Source organism: Eucyclogobius newberryi, unplaced genomic scaffold (genome assembly GCF_026437365.1).
Source record: "Eucyclogobius newberryi isolate DKJ021-1_F unplaced genomic scaffold, fEucNew1.0.hap1 SCAF_4, whole genome shotgun sequence".
In the NCBI taxonomy this organism is placed as follows: Eukaryota; Metazoa; Chordata; class Actinopteri; order Gobiiformes; family Gobiidae; genus Eucyclogobius; species Eucyclogobius newberryi.
This window is the reverse complement of record NW_027316056.1, coordinates 15,149,030-15,164,073: the sequence shown is the minus strand read 5'-3', so window position 1 is coordinate 15,164,073 and position 15,044 is coordinate 15,149,030. Positions and strand designations below refer to the sequence as shown.

The 15,044-nt window shown below is 38.6% G+C and overlaps 2 protein-coding genes across 2 annotated transcripts in view; both read right to left on the bottom strand.

The window, feature by feature from the left end:
- Nucleotides 1-229: 229 nt before the first annotated feature.
- On the bottom strand, nucleotides 230-6,022 carry LOC140377245 (uncharacterized). The gene is made up of 5 exons (XM_072462592.1): nucleotides 5,920-6,022; nucleotides 4,093-4,964; nucleotides 2,082-2,180; nucleotides 292-2,010; nucleotides 230-250 (listed from the first exon to the last, which is right to left on the bottom strand). The coding sequence occupies exons 1-5, from the start codon at nucleotides 6,020-6,022 to the stop codon at nucleotides 230-232; spliced, it is 2,814 nt and encodes a 937-aa protein (XP_072318693.1).
- A 647-nt stretch (nucleotides 6,023-6,669) lies between these two features.
- Nucleotides 6,670-15,044, bottom strand: part of ctnnd1 (catenin (cadherin-associated protein), delta 1) — a 49,067-nt gene continuing 40,692 nt past the window's right edge. Inside the window, exons 19-23 of the mRNA XM_072463914.1 lie at nucleotides 14,028-14,227; nucleotides 12,887-12,934; nucleotides 12,691-12,773; nucleotides 11,033-11,084; nucleotides 6,670-9,269 (exon numbers count right to left, since the gene is read on the bottom strand). Coding sequence (XP_072320015.1) covers nucleotides 9,211-9,269; nucleotides 11,033-11,084; nucleotides 12,691-12,773; nucleotides 12,887-12,934; nucleotides 14,028-14,227 — 442 coding nt within the window. The 3' untranslated portion in view covers nucleotides 6,670-9,210. The remainder of the gene's footprint in view (nucleotides 9,270-11,032; nucleotides 11,085-12,690; nucleotides 12,774-12,886; nucleotides 12,935-14,027; nucleotides 14,228-15,044) is intronic.

Here is a 15,044-nt window from a genome sequence, read left to right as displayed (position 1 = left end):
GTATTGCACAGCCCAATGAATCAGACTCTTAATCAATTATTAAGGAATAAGCGATATACATTTGTGTTACTCTGTCATCACGGTGGGAATCAGCCTCGACCGCTCTTGTTTTTTAAAGCTAGTAAATGGTGTAAAACGCATCATTTCAAACTCACCGTCATCAAACAGCTCTGGCGATGTCCTTGGTCCCGCCTCCATATCTACTTCTTCTGAGAGCTTTGTCACTTCTTCAGGGGTCAAGCCAACGCCACTTTTCACAGACAAACTACTCAACTGACCAACGGAGCTTACGTCGTCGTTCACAACTCGAGGGGGTTTGTCTTCAGCATTTGGAGATTGGCTTAAACGCGGAGTGGAAGTACTCTGGGATTGTTCGCTGTGGTCTTCTGTCCCGTCAACATCGCCCGACTTACTATTTGCAGAGTCCGTTTCCTGAATTGAGTCGGCCATAACGGCAACCCCGCTTTCATCTTTTTCTGTGTTTTCGCTCCGTTCGCCCTCTCTTTTGTCTTTTGTACGTTTTGTTTTCAGGTGCTGGCGTTTGATTAGCTCTTGAAACTCTTTCAGGCTGACCATACACTGCTTCTTCTCTTTTGGGGCTGTGGTGATATAATCTGGTTTACCATCAATTGAACTATCCATGGGTTTAAAATGTTGCGAGGGGCCTTCTTCATTGTCTTCTTCCAGTTTTGATCTTTTTGCTTCGTTTGGTGCTTCATCTGACTTTTCCAAACCAAGTGTTTTAATTTGTTGCTCATTTTGCTCCCGATTACTTAATATTTTTCTTGGCCGGCCTCGTTTTCTTCCGGTTTTACTTGCTGTAGGATCGTGGGAAGACGTTTCTGGGATGCTTTGACTACGTTGGGACCTCATCCTCTTCTTAATTGGAATTTTTCTCGAAGTCTCTCCACTTGATTGGGTTGTGGGTCTTAAACGTTGTCTCATTGGCGTCTGTGGGATGACGAGTGGTGCGGTGGTTTGAGGTCTTACACCTTTTGCAAGCACATTATTGCTCGACAAACTCACCAAACAGTGACTCAAGTTAATATTTGCGTCCGTCTTTACTTTTAAATCCTCGCATGTCTTATTTAATATAAGATTTGGGCACCTTTTCTTTGCACTTGGTTCTACCTTATCCAAATTTCGACCAACTTTTCTTAACACTCTTTGACTTTTAGTAGGAGGGGAATCTGACTCATTTTTACTGCCAGCTTTTTCCTTACAACTAGTACTTGTACCAGGTTTTACAGGTGAATTTTGTCGTTTTAGAACATCTGCCAAAGGAAACTGTAGTGATTGAGGCTTGTCCATAAGCCAGGGTCGCCTGGGCAGAGCTGAGTGAGCAGGGGTTTTATTCACATTGGTTGAATTGTTGTTAGAATCTAAAGGAGACAGACATGGGAGAAACTGCATATCTGCCATAGAAAACAAATTGTCCTCGGTTTCAGCGGAAAGAGGAAGTAACTCCAGGACATTTTGGTCATCTTGAGGACTGGATTCTTGGATAGCGCTGAGGCAGGAAGACGTCATTGGACGCTGTGAATTCTGGGGGCTGTCTCTTCTTCCAGCAGTGAGTGAGTCATTATGTGGGTTTAAGTTACAGTTGGCACCACACGGTTCCGTAGACGTTTCTGTTGAGCAGTTTCTATTCTGTTCTCCATAGCCTTCATAACACACGCAGTATGAAGCTTTATCCTTTATCCTTGACCCTCCTTCGTGGCTCTGATTCAGGTCTCTGGACTTATCATTGCCCTTGTTTACCTTCTGCAGTATGTTCAGTCCAATCATGATGTCCTCCAGCAGCTTCTCAATCTGCTCGTCCGTCTCCTCCACGGCACGGGGCGGCTGCAGTGGCACAGGGTCACCACTCGAGGCACTCGTGGACTCACAGAGGGAGTCGCTGGTGTGAGGTTTGGGGGAGCTGCTGATGGGCTCGGAAACAGAGGCTTGGTCACTGGAAGGAGAGGACTCGTCAGCTGTAAGGTCCGCCTGTGGCTTTTTGCAATTGTCCTGAAGAATGACAAGGGCACAGTATAAACCCAATGAGACATGTTAATGGTAAACCAATAGTTGATTTGTACCGATGTCAAAGAAGTAACGACTGCAGGAGACTCTGGGTGTTGCATGTTCACCACCTCCCATATCTCCCCTTTGGTTCTCCTCCTCCTCCTCAACTTCACCTGCTCAAAGTTAAGAAAGAAACAAAGACACAATTAAAAACAAAATAAAATATTGTATCTGCCTATCCACATACCTTCTGTAACTCCTAGAACATGTCAATGAGCTTTTTTGAGTTTTAAAAGGATAATAATTGTATACAGTGAAATGAAAGTACCATGACAACAAATTGTTTGTTTTTGTAAAAGAATGGTCTAAAAAAATGGGATTAAATTCATAAGAAAAACATTAAACTAGACCAAGAAGTACAATTAAGGAAAATCTTAAAACATTGAGAATCAGGAAAGTGAACAGTAACATGAACCACGAAAGTGCAGAAATTCCTTTATTTTCAAACTCCTCTTTTTATAGCCTTTTTTTTTTATTACTTGATTGATGTTACAATTGATATTCTAACTTAGGCGAACGTTTTTTAATAAGTTGTTTCGCGAGCCCGCCAACCTAAAAAATGCAGTCTATTTTTCCAGTTTTTGCGGATTTTCCGCCGTTTTTTTTGGGCCAAAACCTAAAATAAAAATAAAAGTTAAAATGTATTCTGCACCAGCATCTCCGACCATTTTAGCACTACCCCGAGTTCTTCAGAACATCAGAGCTTTAAAACTCTCGCAACTCACGGCTTCATAGATCCATGAGATCAACCGGTAGATCGAACGAGGTAATGAAGAATACGCGTCTTCACCGATTATATCAGAATCATTTTGTCGTTGCCATCTAAGTAGCACAAGTCCTCCTCGTGTGGAAATGTCCAGCTCGTCTGTGGAGTCACAGGTTCTCTTCTGATCGCATTGTAAGGACGCTACTTGTCCCGATGATCTGAGCTGCGTATCTCGACTCGAGCGTGGGAAAAATTACTGCGCCATTGGATCAAATCACTGGCCAAATTTAAAGGTGGTATGGACGATTTTTTTCAGCAATTTTTTTGTCATATTTCCTCGTGGCGTGGATAAATCATTAGTCCTGCCACGTATCAATCATAAAACGCACCTACCGCTCACCTGCAGCCGCGTCAGGCTCTTCCCCACGTTTCTGCGTGCCTAAGCGCATGGATCTATCATAATATAGTTCCCTCAGTGTACGGGGCAAACTGAAGACGGAGAAAGACAGTTCGAGCTGACGCAGAAGTGGACAGAAATCTACGGGAGACGAGAGATGCGATGCGCTCCGTTGCGCTAATAAACAAACGCACGTGTGTGTTGTATCGGTCCGCACGGAGGAGTGCGCATGCGCACTTCCGCCTGCGTTCTCAAATCGCCGAAAAATCGTCCATACCGCCTTTAAGCTGCTCAATAAGACATTTTCATTCATTGCACACTTTGTGTTCCTGTCAAGACTCAATAAAGTTTATCAAACCGACTTGTTTGGTCATTGATTCATTTTCTGAGAAGCTGTCAGTCTGGGGTAGTTTATGACATTGAAGGTATTTTTGTACATCGCAATATAAAAACAGTTATTTTCAATGTCTTGCATTGATAACTATAATTATGTAGATGATGAGGTGAGAGTAGGGCCTAGATTCTAAGAATCCAAGAAAATTATTTAGAATAAAAATGTATTTTTAAATTCAACTCTGACTTTTGGAAGGTAGAAATGTGATTAGTTAATGAGAAAATATATATATATATTTTTTTCTTTTCTTTTCGTCCTCCCCTTTTAAAAATGCCAAGGAAAATCCATGAAACAACAAATTAAAAAACTCTCGCCTTATCCAAAACTGCAAGTGTGATTTTTATCCATTTTTGATACAAATTTCTCTCACTTCTCATAAAACAATGATTCACTTGTCATTTGAGAAAATCCGTCTTCCTTATTATTTTATTATTATTATTATTATAATAATAATATACATATTTCTCCTTGTTCCTCATCCTTTGCTATAGAACCACACTATTTTCTATCAACATCTAACTTGCTTACCTTGATTGAAATCTGTGTGGTCTCAATCATCGCCTGCATCTTCTCCAGACTTTTACTGGCCGCTTTACAAACTTGTCTTTTCCCTACAAAAACAGGCCCCTGTCTGTTTTCTTGGTTATGCTTTTTCTTATCCTCTGACATTTTTCTTTGCCCGTCCTCCTCCACCTCCGCCACTGGACTGCCACTGACGCTGGTCTTGAGCTGGATTTGCTGGGCTTCTCCCTCTTGAAGCTTGGAGAAACTCGAGTCCTCGATTGGTGAAAGTTGCAACGTTATATTTTCACTTGGACACGACAAACTGACTGTTGTGTTTGTCGACAGTTCTAAAACAGACTCCCCCTCACTGTATGCCTTTGAATTTTCTGTAAAGGTAGTTGAGGTGGAGTTATCTGACGTGTTTGTTTCAAAACTGTTACAACTTTGAGGAAAAGGCGATGACGTGGTTGTCTCATGATGCTGAGAATCTTCCATTGTTTGATAAGATTCTTCTGTATTCGTTTGTGTGCCAACAGACACACAAAAGCTTCTGGGTGTAACTTGAATTCGTGCATCTCTTTTTTCAATTTGAACCCTCCTACAGTCTTTGCAAACATTTTGATCATTTCGAATTTCGACTTTTTCCCCTTCCACGAGATCTAGGAGTCCAAACAAATGAGCAGCTGCAAGTACATCCCTCTGCTCCAAGACACTACTAACCTCAAGCTCTCCTGAATACAACAAACCGACCAGTTTTATCAGAGTCTGGGGCTTCAGAGCGGGGAGCTGCACCCTGCGCTTCTGACCAGCAGGAGGCGCTGGAGAAGCCAATAGTCTCTGGGAAAGGTGCAGACTCAGAGCGGCCAGGACACTGCTGTGGGTGGGGATGGAAATACCTATAAAAATAAGAAAGAAAAACATAATACTAACTTAATGCAGCATAATTTGGTTTAAATTACCTTCAAAATGGCACATTAACAAATAGAGAGAAGGCATTTAACTGCCGTTTTGGGCACTTAAATCATAATCAGAAAAGGTTTATTGCCATTGTCATTTAACACAGTTGGCAAACATAGGAACTTGTCTCGGCGTTAGGTGCAACATAAAACAATTCATAATAAAATAATAATAGCAACGTCAAATATGGCATGCATAAATTAAGAATCAGCATTATGTTTTTATCTGTTGTGTGATTTTGATACATCTTTTCTAGTTTTCTAGTTTTCTAGCACTATGAATTACTTTGTATATGAATTGTGCTCTACCTATAAACCTGACTTTACTATTAACTCTATCATTATTATTCCATGTTATATTGCGTAAATTCCTAGTTTGTGACTTTTTCTGATTCTGAATCAAAAATGCGATTTGAGTTGGCACATTGATCAAATCAAGGCTGCAATTATTTAGATAAGGAAAGGTCTTCTCTGTAAAGAACAAAATATCCCGTCTTTACATAAGAAAATATATTGTTCTTTTAGAGTTTAGACCTCTACAAAGTACAAACATGTTCTGAAATACACAGGATTCTTGTATTACCGGTTGTTTATCAGTTCAGATTTCGTCTTCTCTTGAATCTTAATTGCTTCTGAAGTTGTTTATAATATGCACTTAAAATTGATACTTTTCAAACATGTCACAAATCTGATCGTAATTACAATATTTGTTAGAGAAATCACAAAATCAGCAGCTCTGCAACTCACTTTCATAAATCAGTGCGAGCAGCTGAGGGCCCCTGGGGGCGGTGTTTTGCCTAAGGACACATGCACTAACTTGCACTAAGCAAACGGTAAATACAATCAATTAACTAGTTTTCAATTAAAACAATGAATTAGTCGAATAGTGTCTTACCTTCTGCTTGTAGTAAAGTGTCGCAGAACTGAGCGCTGTGTTGCTGTTTCTGCAGCTCTGCAATGAGCTTCTTCTCATAATCTGGCAACCAGTACCTCAACATCTGGGCTAATGGTCCTAAAGAAATGACAATATTCAACTTACAGCCTCAAATGTTGTCATTTATCAGGTGATGATACGAAGCATCTAAAATTGTGTTGCATGGCTATTCTTTAAGTTCAATTGTCTTTTAAACCAGCAAACAAAAGTAGTAGGAGTCCTTTTCTGTGGCTAGCACAATTAGCATTAGCATTAGCTAATTTGCGTTTTGTGCAGCGGCCATGATCATTTCACCACGTGGAGCTGCCTTTTTTAACTTTTAATTGAAAAGTTTACCTTAAATAAATTCACGCATTCAATAAACAACCTGAATACATGTTTTGTCAAGCTGAAACACCCTCTTTACTATACAAGCTAAATCTGTTTTTGTCTTAATTTTCATAAAAACAGTTTACAAGCACACTCAAGACAGATTTACTGAAGTTCATTAGATAGAATGAATGAATAACTTGTCAAAAGTTGAGAATAGTTTTGATTGATCCAAATGTGAAGAAACGGGGTGGAACAATAAATATTTCCTCTTACCTGCACAACAGAGAAGCAAAATTGTACAAATCCTGTTTCAACGTGGACTTGAAGAAGTTTAAACAAAGTGTGAAATGACCGGCGGTGACAGCGACATCTACTGGCAACACACAAAACACAACACGCTTTGAAAAATCATTTTATCTTTTATTAAAAACAGTATTGCTTGTTACATGTTTCATTCATAAATGATGTGCAACTTTAAGAGCCAAGGCATAACAATTAATAAATCAGATTTTCTTGTCATTAGTGTTTCCAGTAAGTTGAAGGCTGAAAGAGTTGTTTTTTTTTTGCATTTAATTAAGACAAACTGTTGAATCAAACTACAACTGATTGCATATGCGGTCACCCAAAGCACCCAAAACAATTAAATCAAAAAAATCTATATAAAAAAGAAACAAAAAAATACATAAAAGCATTAAAATTAACAAATATTCTCTGGTATATATAGTTTAAATGTGCTTTATTTTTTAATCCATTTTAACTATAGCAAATTCTGGTCTTTGCCTCCGTAATTACACCGTTACTATAGCAAACCCTCGCTCTCTCTCCAAATGTCCCCGTTGTCAGTCCACTCTTGAAGGCAACATTGTAGTGTTTGGATTGGCATGAGAGAAAATATAAGAAAAAGCGATGAAAGTGAACAAAAACCCTCTATGCTCAATGTAATTATGTACACCCCAATTTGCATTAGGTTATTTTTGACAGGAAAAGCAAAGAGTTAGCAGAAAAAACACTGCTTTTATCGAGTTTGGACAATATGTTTGAACACCGGGAGCTTAATACCTTATAAAATGCCAATCCCACAAGAATCATACGTAACATTAAGTTCACATATCAGCCGTTATCTTGAGTAGAAAAGTTCAGCTCAACTTATATCAAGTCGAGTAAAAGACGATGATTTTAGTCACGTTGTTTAGTGTTTAAGCAGGACACAGAGGCACTCCATCGGCCCACTATTAAGACACTGTTACCGACATTTTATATGTACACATTCAATAAGAATATAGACCTGAAGTTAGAAGTTACCCCACAACAACAGTCTCGCTGCCACAATGACCCTCAAATGTTACAAAGTTAAGGACCAAAACAGGGAAGAGTTTAGCAAAAATAAGACAATCATCAAAGAGTAAAGGATTTTGCAACAAACTCCGTAAATATACATCCTTTCTGTTAATTCAAATGTTATGGAAAAGTATGACGAAAGGTGCACTGTGTAACATTTCCCGCTCATCTCCATGGAGATGTTGTCGCTTTGCCTGCAATGTAGGGCTGCAAGACTTTGAACAAATTGCAAAGTTTTATGATTTAAACTCTTATTTTCATGCAACTACATTATTGCTCCAGTAGTATGTGACCAGCTTTATAAAATTTGACTTCCTGCATGTCAAAATAAAGTTACTGTGATAAAAACAGCCACATTAAAAGCACTTTAAATGTAAGTTTACTTTTTGTTGTATTGATTGAACAAACTTAATTTTCCTTCTAAAATTCTAACAATTATTACGCTTTAGTTTTATCTTCGATCAAGATGAACCGGATCATCTTGACATCCCTGTTCTGGGGGGGGGGGGGGAAATATGGCACTTCAAAACTTGCATCCTTTGCGATTGGCCAATTGCGTCCGTTCAAATAGCGGTTTCTATTCCAACTGCGATGATTGAATGCCACAATGTGAACAATTTTGGATGAAGCGCTAACATCAAGAAAGTTACGCAGTGCACCTTCAAAATGCAAACTAAGTATTGACGCAGTGGTAAAACATGGGTGCATTCCTTAGTGTTGGTCCCTGTCTGGATAAATTGGAAGCGAATCCATCTTAAAAATGCTGTATTATTCTCGTTAAATGCATCGAGTGGTTTCACTTTGCAGATTTAACTTTTCAAACTGTCAAACTTTTCCATAACATTTCGACCAATTTGACTTTAAACTTGAAAACGATCACGAGTTTTGTTAATTCAAGGACTATTCGAAAGTCCCGTTTGAATCACTAGGCGACATTCATGAACAGAAAACGCAGCAGCCTCATGCATTTTGGTGACGTTAATCAAACTGTGCATATTTGTAAAGGACAAAACTCAATGTATTTGTATTGGCAGACGCGGCAGTAGCGGAAACACTTTGGCACATGTACAATAACGTGGTACAGTGCAAAAAGCAAGAGAACCACAAACGAAGAATAAGCAGCACAGCTTTGAGATTATTCTGTTAATAAAGATCGTTTGTCAGGAATTATCTAGTGTTTAACCGTCACAGAAAAATACACATTCCCTCTTTTTTTGTCCTTTTCAGAACAGTATTTCACGTAGATTACCGCCGGAAACGGTCCCATTTTGATCCCATAGTTTTGTCGTTGTAATTATGCTATAGCAAAATAAAAGGTTCTCAGAAGACGTCAGTTGCTTTGCATTTAGTGTTTTTTTTTTTCCCCATCGTGTTGCATGTTGAAGAAGAACGATAAACAAAGTGGCATTTCTTTTGTTGTTGTTGTTGTCGTCGTCCAGTCGTCCACAGGAGAGCCACGATGAGGAGGAATGTAAACGGCAAAAAGGAGGAAGAGGAGAGAATTTTGAGAGCAGATTTGGAGGAAAAGACAGAAGCTCAGACGCACAAATGGAGATGAAGAGTCATTGGTTGGTTTTGGAAGTGGTGCTCCGTTTTGTGAGTTCAGCAAGGGCAGTAGGTGGGAGGAGGCGGTCGTCTGGTGATGCACACGATCAGTTTTTCTGCAAAAATACGAGAGGAAAGACGTAAGTGAAAGAGGAATGTGTTTTAATAAAAAGTGGTGGGCATGCCTGGACGAGACTATCAACACGTTTAAATTGGGTTTGCTATAAAAAATAATATGTTCAGAGGAGCAAAGGTGGAATAACGACCTCCAAAATCAAAAGGAAGGACTACGCTCTCATTTCTTAATACATTTAAGGGCAGTTCAAGACGACCACTTGAACAGAAGTATAAAAATGGGATGGAAGATGTCACAATATAGTTTCAATGTATTGCTATCTTAATATTTATTTATGAATGCAATTTATTATTTCAAGTAGTGTCGTCATGGTATGAACATTTTAAGGAATGGGCTCAATATTTGATACAATTTCATTCAGTTTTGAGTTTTTATTTCATTAATTTAAGATGAATATAATATAATTACGATGCGTTTATATTAAGTTTGTGTGACTGAAAAGGAACGGAAAGAAGTATAAAGCATATATCTGCCCCCACATTAATAATAGTTTTTAAACATAAACTTAAAATAATACCATATGTCCTTAAACTACCGTAAGCACTAGGTCATTCTAAATCTGTTCAGGAAAAGTTACATTTTGCCTCGTTTGAGATTTTTTTTGTATCCATATAGTTTAAAGGTGGTATGGACGATTTTTTTCAGCAAATGTTTTATCATATTTCCTCGTGGCGTGGATAAATCATTTGTCCTGCCACGTATCAATCATAAAACGCACCTATCGCTCACCTGCAGCCGCGTCAGGCTCGTCCCCACGTTTCTGCGTGCCTAAGCGCATGGATCTATCATAATATAGTTCCCTCAGTGTACGGGGCAAAATGAAGACGGAGAAAGACAGTTCGAGCTGACGCAGAAGTGGACAGAAATCTACGGGAGACGAGCGATGTGATGCGCTCCGTTGCGCTAATAAACAAACGCACGTGTGTGTTGTATCAGTCCGCACGGGGGAGGGCGCATGCGCACTTCCGCCTGCGTTCTCAAATCGCCGAAAAAACGTCCATACCGCCTTTAAATATTAGTTTTAGTATCGATTCATATTTTACTTTTTGCAACCACAATTTCAATAAAAGTAGGTCACATAATATGGTATGCCAATGTTTTTAAATTATTTAGTGTGAATGTAGATGTGTATATTTATCACCAACCAGGGACAGAAGTGGAAAATTAGCTCTGGCTATAAACTTCACATCACATTGGCTGCAAGCTTTGTTTGTAAATATGTATGATTGTATTGTCCCTGTGAAATAAATAAAAAATAAATGGAAGAAAAGTGTTTATATTCTCACACTGATTTTAACCATTCTAAAAATAAAATAAAAACAAGAAAATGTTAATGAATTGGCTCTACGTACAAGTGTAAATTTAAAGGACTTACAATATTCTACTATACACAAGAATGTCACAGGATGTAAAAAGTGTAAACTATAAATAAATACATTTTTAAACAAGAATTTTCATCACAAATAATTTTCCTTGTAATTTAAATAATTGTATTAACCAAATAATACGGTTTCAAAGTTTTCTTTCCACCTCTGCTGCGGCAATAAACTGACCAAGGGGAAACTCAAATGTACAATACACAAAGACCAAAACACAGTGGTCACCAGCAGGGGGCGCATGACAAGTACAATAACGGTGTGCGCATGGGACAGACGAACTGTACAAGGCTGCGGAGTGAGTGAGTGCAGTAGCGGGACACACATACCATGCGGGACATGCAGTGAACTGTGGGTGTGGCCTAACCATCGTAAGAATCCAAGAGAGGCAAAGAGGCTTGTCTCTCATACATCCCCCCCTAAAGACACAAGTGTGGAAGAGCAGAGCAGAGGCGAGTGTGGGAGAAGGAGAGGGACAAGAACAACGTTTAGAGGAGAAAGAAAGGTCAAAACATGTTAGTTAGGGCTGCTCGACCATGAAAGGTCACAATTATTTGAGTTGTAACTGAAATTTTTTTTTTGTACAGTTATTTATCTCCATGGAGACGAGGGGGTAAAGCCAACAGGCCACGTTACCCAATTTGAATCACTACTGAATTTGTGTCAAATTAAATCTGCGCAATTTGAACGTTGGTCTCGTACTACGGCAACACATAGATAAGACAAACAACATAATGTGTTATTAATTTAGTCTACTCTTTAAACATGTTTATATTAAGTTAAATATGTGCTCAACGTTTATGAAAACATAACATTTAATCGTTAATAAAACAGATCAGTGAAGAGAAACATCGAGTATAATATATTTAATGTGTTTGGTTTGATATTTAATGTGACAAAAAAATGTCATGAAACTTTCTTAGCAAACTTTAACATTTGTAAACGTTTTAACAGTTTGTGGCTTTTCAAATAATGTTAATAAAGTCAAGCTAATGACTAGCATGACTGACGCAAATTCTGCAAATTAATTGCGCAATTATTTTGGAATATTTCTAAATTCATAAAATAACAGACGCAATGCAAGTAATATTTTGTAGTTGATGTTTTAAAAGGCAATTGCCAAAGTGATTTGCTCTTAATTAAGTCAGAGGACAAACGCTTATACCATATATCACTCTTTTTGTTTTGCATCACAACCGTTTTGTAAATTGATCGTAGCAATAATTGTGACTAAAGTGCATGAATAGCACAGCCCTGTGTTAGTTCAAAATTAGCGTTACAGCAGAAAACAGCAGTGAGACATAAATGTGCAGCTCCGAGGACATGCGTGGACATGCTGTCCGTGGGAGTGAGGAAGCTTCACAAACACTTTTAACTCCATGTGAGCGCATTGGTCCCTGTGAAGTAACTTGAATTAAGAAATTAATTTGCAGCAATTTGACATGACAAAGTACTGCCGGAATTTATAAAGAGGATAATTCAGTTTGTTTTGGCACAGACTCGACAGTGGCATACTTCAAAATTGCCACGATGAAAGCGAATGAGCGTTTTAGCAGCAGTGCTTCCTTCCAATGACACTGCACTGCTTGATCCATTTACATTGCACAAATTACACGTAAGTTACCGACAAGCTAATCTGTATGGAGGACCATCAATGACATAATCGAAATAAAATAATAATTGTAAATATTTATAGTGATCAAATGGAAAGAGTGTGGCTATAGTTGTCGACTAAATACATTCGACTAAAAAAAAAAAAAAGATTAGTCGATTGAAATGGGGGGTTTGGCAAAATCTCTTAAAAACTATTAACTATCTGTAAACCAAAACTCACTAGACAAGTTCATAGGATTTTATGCAAAATTAGCTATTTATACAGAAAAGAGCTTGATGTATTTTCAAGATAATACAACAAGCCAAACGTTATTTTCAATTGTGTCCTTTTTGGTCCTCCATAAAGTCCAGCTCGTAAAGTAACAGGGTTGAATGATGCTTTTACAAAATGTGAATCCGCCTCGAGTTTACCTGGACTGTATCTTTGTCAGCAGGTTCGAGTGTGTTGTCCAGAGTGTTCCTTCTCCCTTTCTGATCCAGTGTGGAGTAGCCATCTGTACCAAACAATGACAGAGCTGTTAAAAAAGCAGTAATTACAGCCCATCTACAATTTAATAAAGCATAAACTTCAAATCTCTGAAGACTAGAAATGCAGTTTTGGCCTCACCTTGTCCCAAGTCGTTCATTGGAATCATTTCTCTGTCCCCTTTGGCCCCTGTGCAACAAAAAACAAACATTACATCATTTTTGGACCAACTGCAAGAGTTTCAGTTCCGTGTCAGACTCAACAGCCCGATTCTAAAAATAGCAAGGTTGAAGTTTGCTTTTCTATTGAAGAAATGTACATTGACCGAACACTGCATTATGACAACGACCTCCTAATTGTGTGTTCTGACATTGCAAAACCGGCATTAAATTAAAAAGTGAGCAGCTTCTGTCGAGCTTTAGATAGATAGAGCTGTGATTAGAGATGTCTTTACCAGATTGTGCTTTTTCTTTCAAGGCAAATTTGACAAATAAAAGTTCGCCACATGATACAGGAAATGAACAACGATTGACACAGGGCCATGGAGAGAAAATAATCTGCTGATCAATATTAAAAGTAGAGATATTACAGGTGCTTTAAAGGTTCTAATTCGCCAGCAAAGACAGATATTTAGTTTGGACCGATTTACAGTGTTAAAATACAGCTTAATGTAAAGCGGGACTGTACAAAAAAGGCCTACACAGCTCACTTATAGGCTTGTGGTTAAATGTAGCGGTGGGTGAGTTTGTAGTATTTGAATTTACATTATTTTGTGGAAATTATCTGAACAGAGCCTACATTTATCGGCCAAACAATATCAACAGATATTCTCCACTTGAGAGGATCTCTGGATTCTAAGAGGATTTGCCACTAGCTTGTCTCACATTACATTAAACTATCTCCGTGGTGAGAAAAGCATGTGACGCCACTTGGCCCAGTTACAGGTCAGATCTGTGAAGTTCTTCCTCACAGGAAAATGGAAAATGTTCTGTTTTTACAAGTATTTTTGAGCAATAAAAACACCCATAATTTAATAAATGCAAGCTTGATAGTTTTAATATAATACTGTGGAACAATCCAGGCAAATCAATAACATTTCCATGAAGACCAGCAGGTGACAGACTCTACAAGAAGAGTCATATAGTGCATTTGTATCATTTTGTAGCACCGAATCTAAATAGACACTAAACAGTCACTTTCGGTGCAGGCAAAATCTGAAACATATTGTAGTGACATTTTAAAAATAACATCCTCTTTGAAATGTTGCGAGTCTGAGCTGTACCTTTGTCTATGAGAGGCAGAGTGCTGTCCTCGTAGCCTCCGTTGGCCCGAACGTTGCTGGGAGGGTTGACGTGGTTCAGGTTCACCATGAAGTCCGTCTTCTTCCAGCCGTCCTTCTCCAGAGCTCGTCGAAGCTCCTTGTGTCCCCACACGGTCTGCAACACGAGGCCGGCTCCGCGCACCTCACGCTCTGAACGGTTTCTACAGGGGCCAGGGCGGACAAAAGAGCACAAAGTTAGAGTGAAGAACACTAAAACAAACAAAACGGGCATTCTTTACGAGACGTTCTGTTAGAGGAATGTTTGAACATACGTAACACAACATAAGTGTAATGTTAATGTTTCTATGTATATTTAGTGTCTATGATGTGACACAAAGCAGGATGTGGGTATATTGTCCCCCAATGGACTTGAAACAATCACAATTAGAATCAACTGATGAGTTTTATGACAGGATTCAGACTCAGGAGGCATCGCATTTCATCGCAGTGCATATTCATTCATTCCACTTCATGTTTATAGACGGCATTTTGAGCACTTTTCACCATTCGAGACTAAAGACATGCGCTGGTGCTGGCAAAAGCTTTCAAAACTAATAAGTGTCTCTATGGTCAGACACAGTACCCGACCCAAAGTGTAAGAATTCACACAATCACAAATATTTGTACAGAAAACTACTACCGGTAGTAAAAACAAAACTCACTCCAACATTTATATTTTCTGCGGTGAGCCACATTAATCTTTTTAATTCCCAAAAAGTACACTATTAAAAAGCTTGTTCTCCATCAACCAATTAATTGAATCAATGACCTATTTTGAATTGTTGATTGCTATGGCGACGGTGCAAATTTCTCGACCAGGTTTGTGGATTTCCCTTTTTAATTTATGTTCAAAACTCAAAATTATAAAATACAATTTTTAGTCATTATTTTTCACCGCTCTCGTTATTGTTTCATGTGGGCAGCAAAGGTTTAATAATTGACCATTAAAAACAAGTGTAGGGGAATGGAGATGGACAT

Coding starts and splice junctions, on each gene's coding strand:
- LOC140377245 (XM_072462592.1), bottom strand. CDS start 6,022: ATGTTGAGGTACTGGTTGCCAGATTATGAGAAGAAGCTCATTGCAGAG. Junction 2,011..2,081: donor TCGTTACTTCTTTGACATCG/GTACAAATCAAC, acceptor GTCATTCTTCAG/GACAATTGCAAAAAGCCACA. Junction 251..291: donor CTCGAGTTGTGAACGACGAC/GTAAGCTCCGTT, acceptor GTCTGTGAAAAG/TGGCGTTGGCTTGACCCCTG.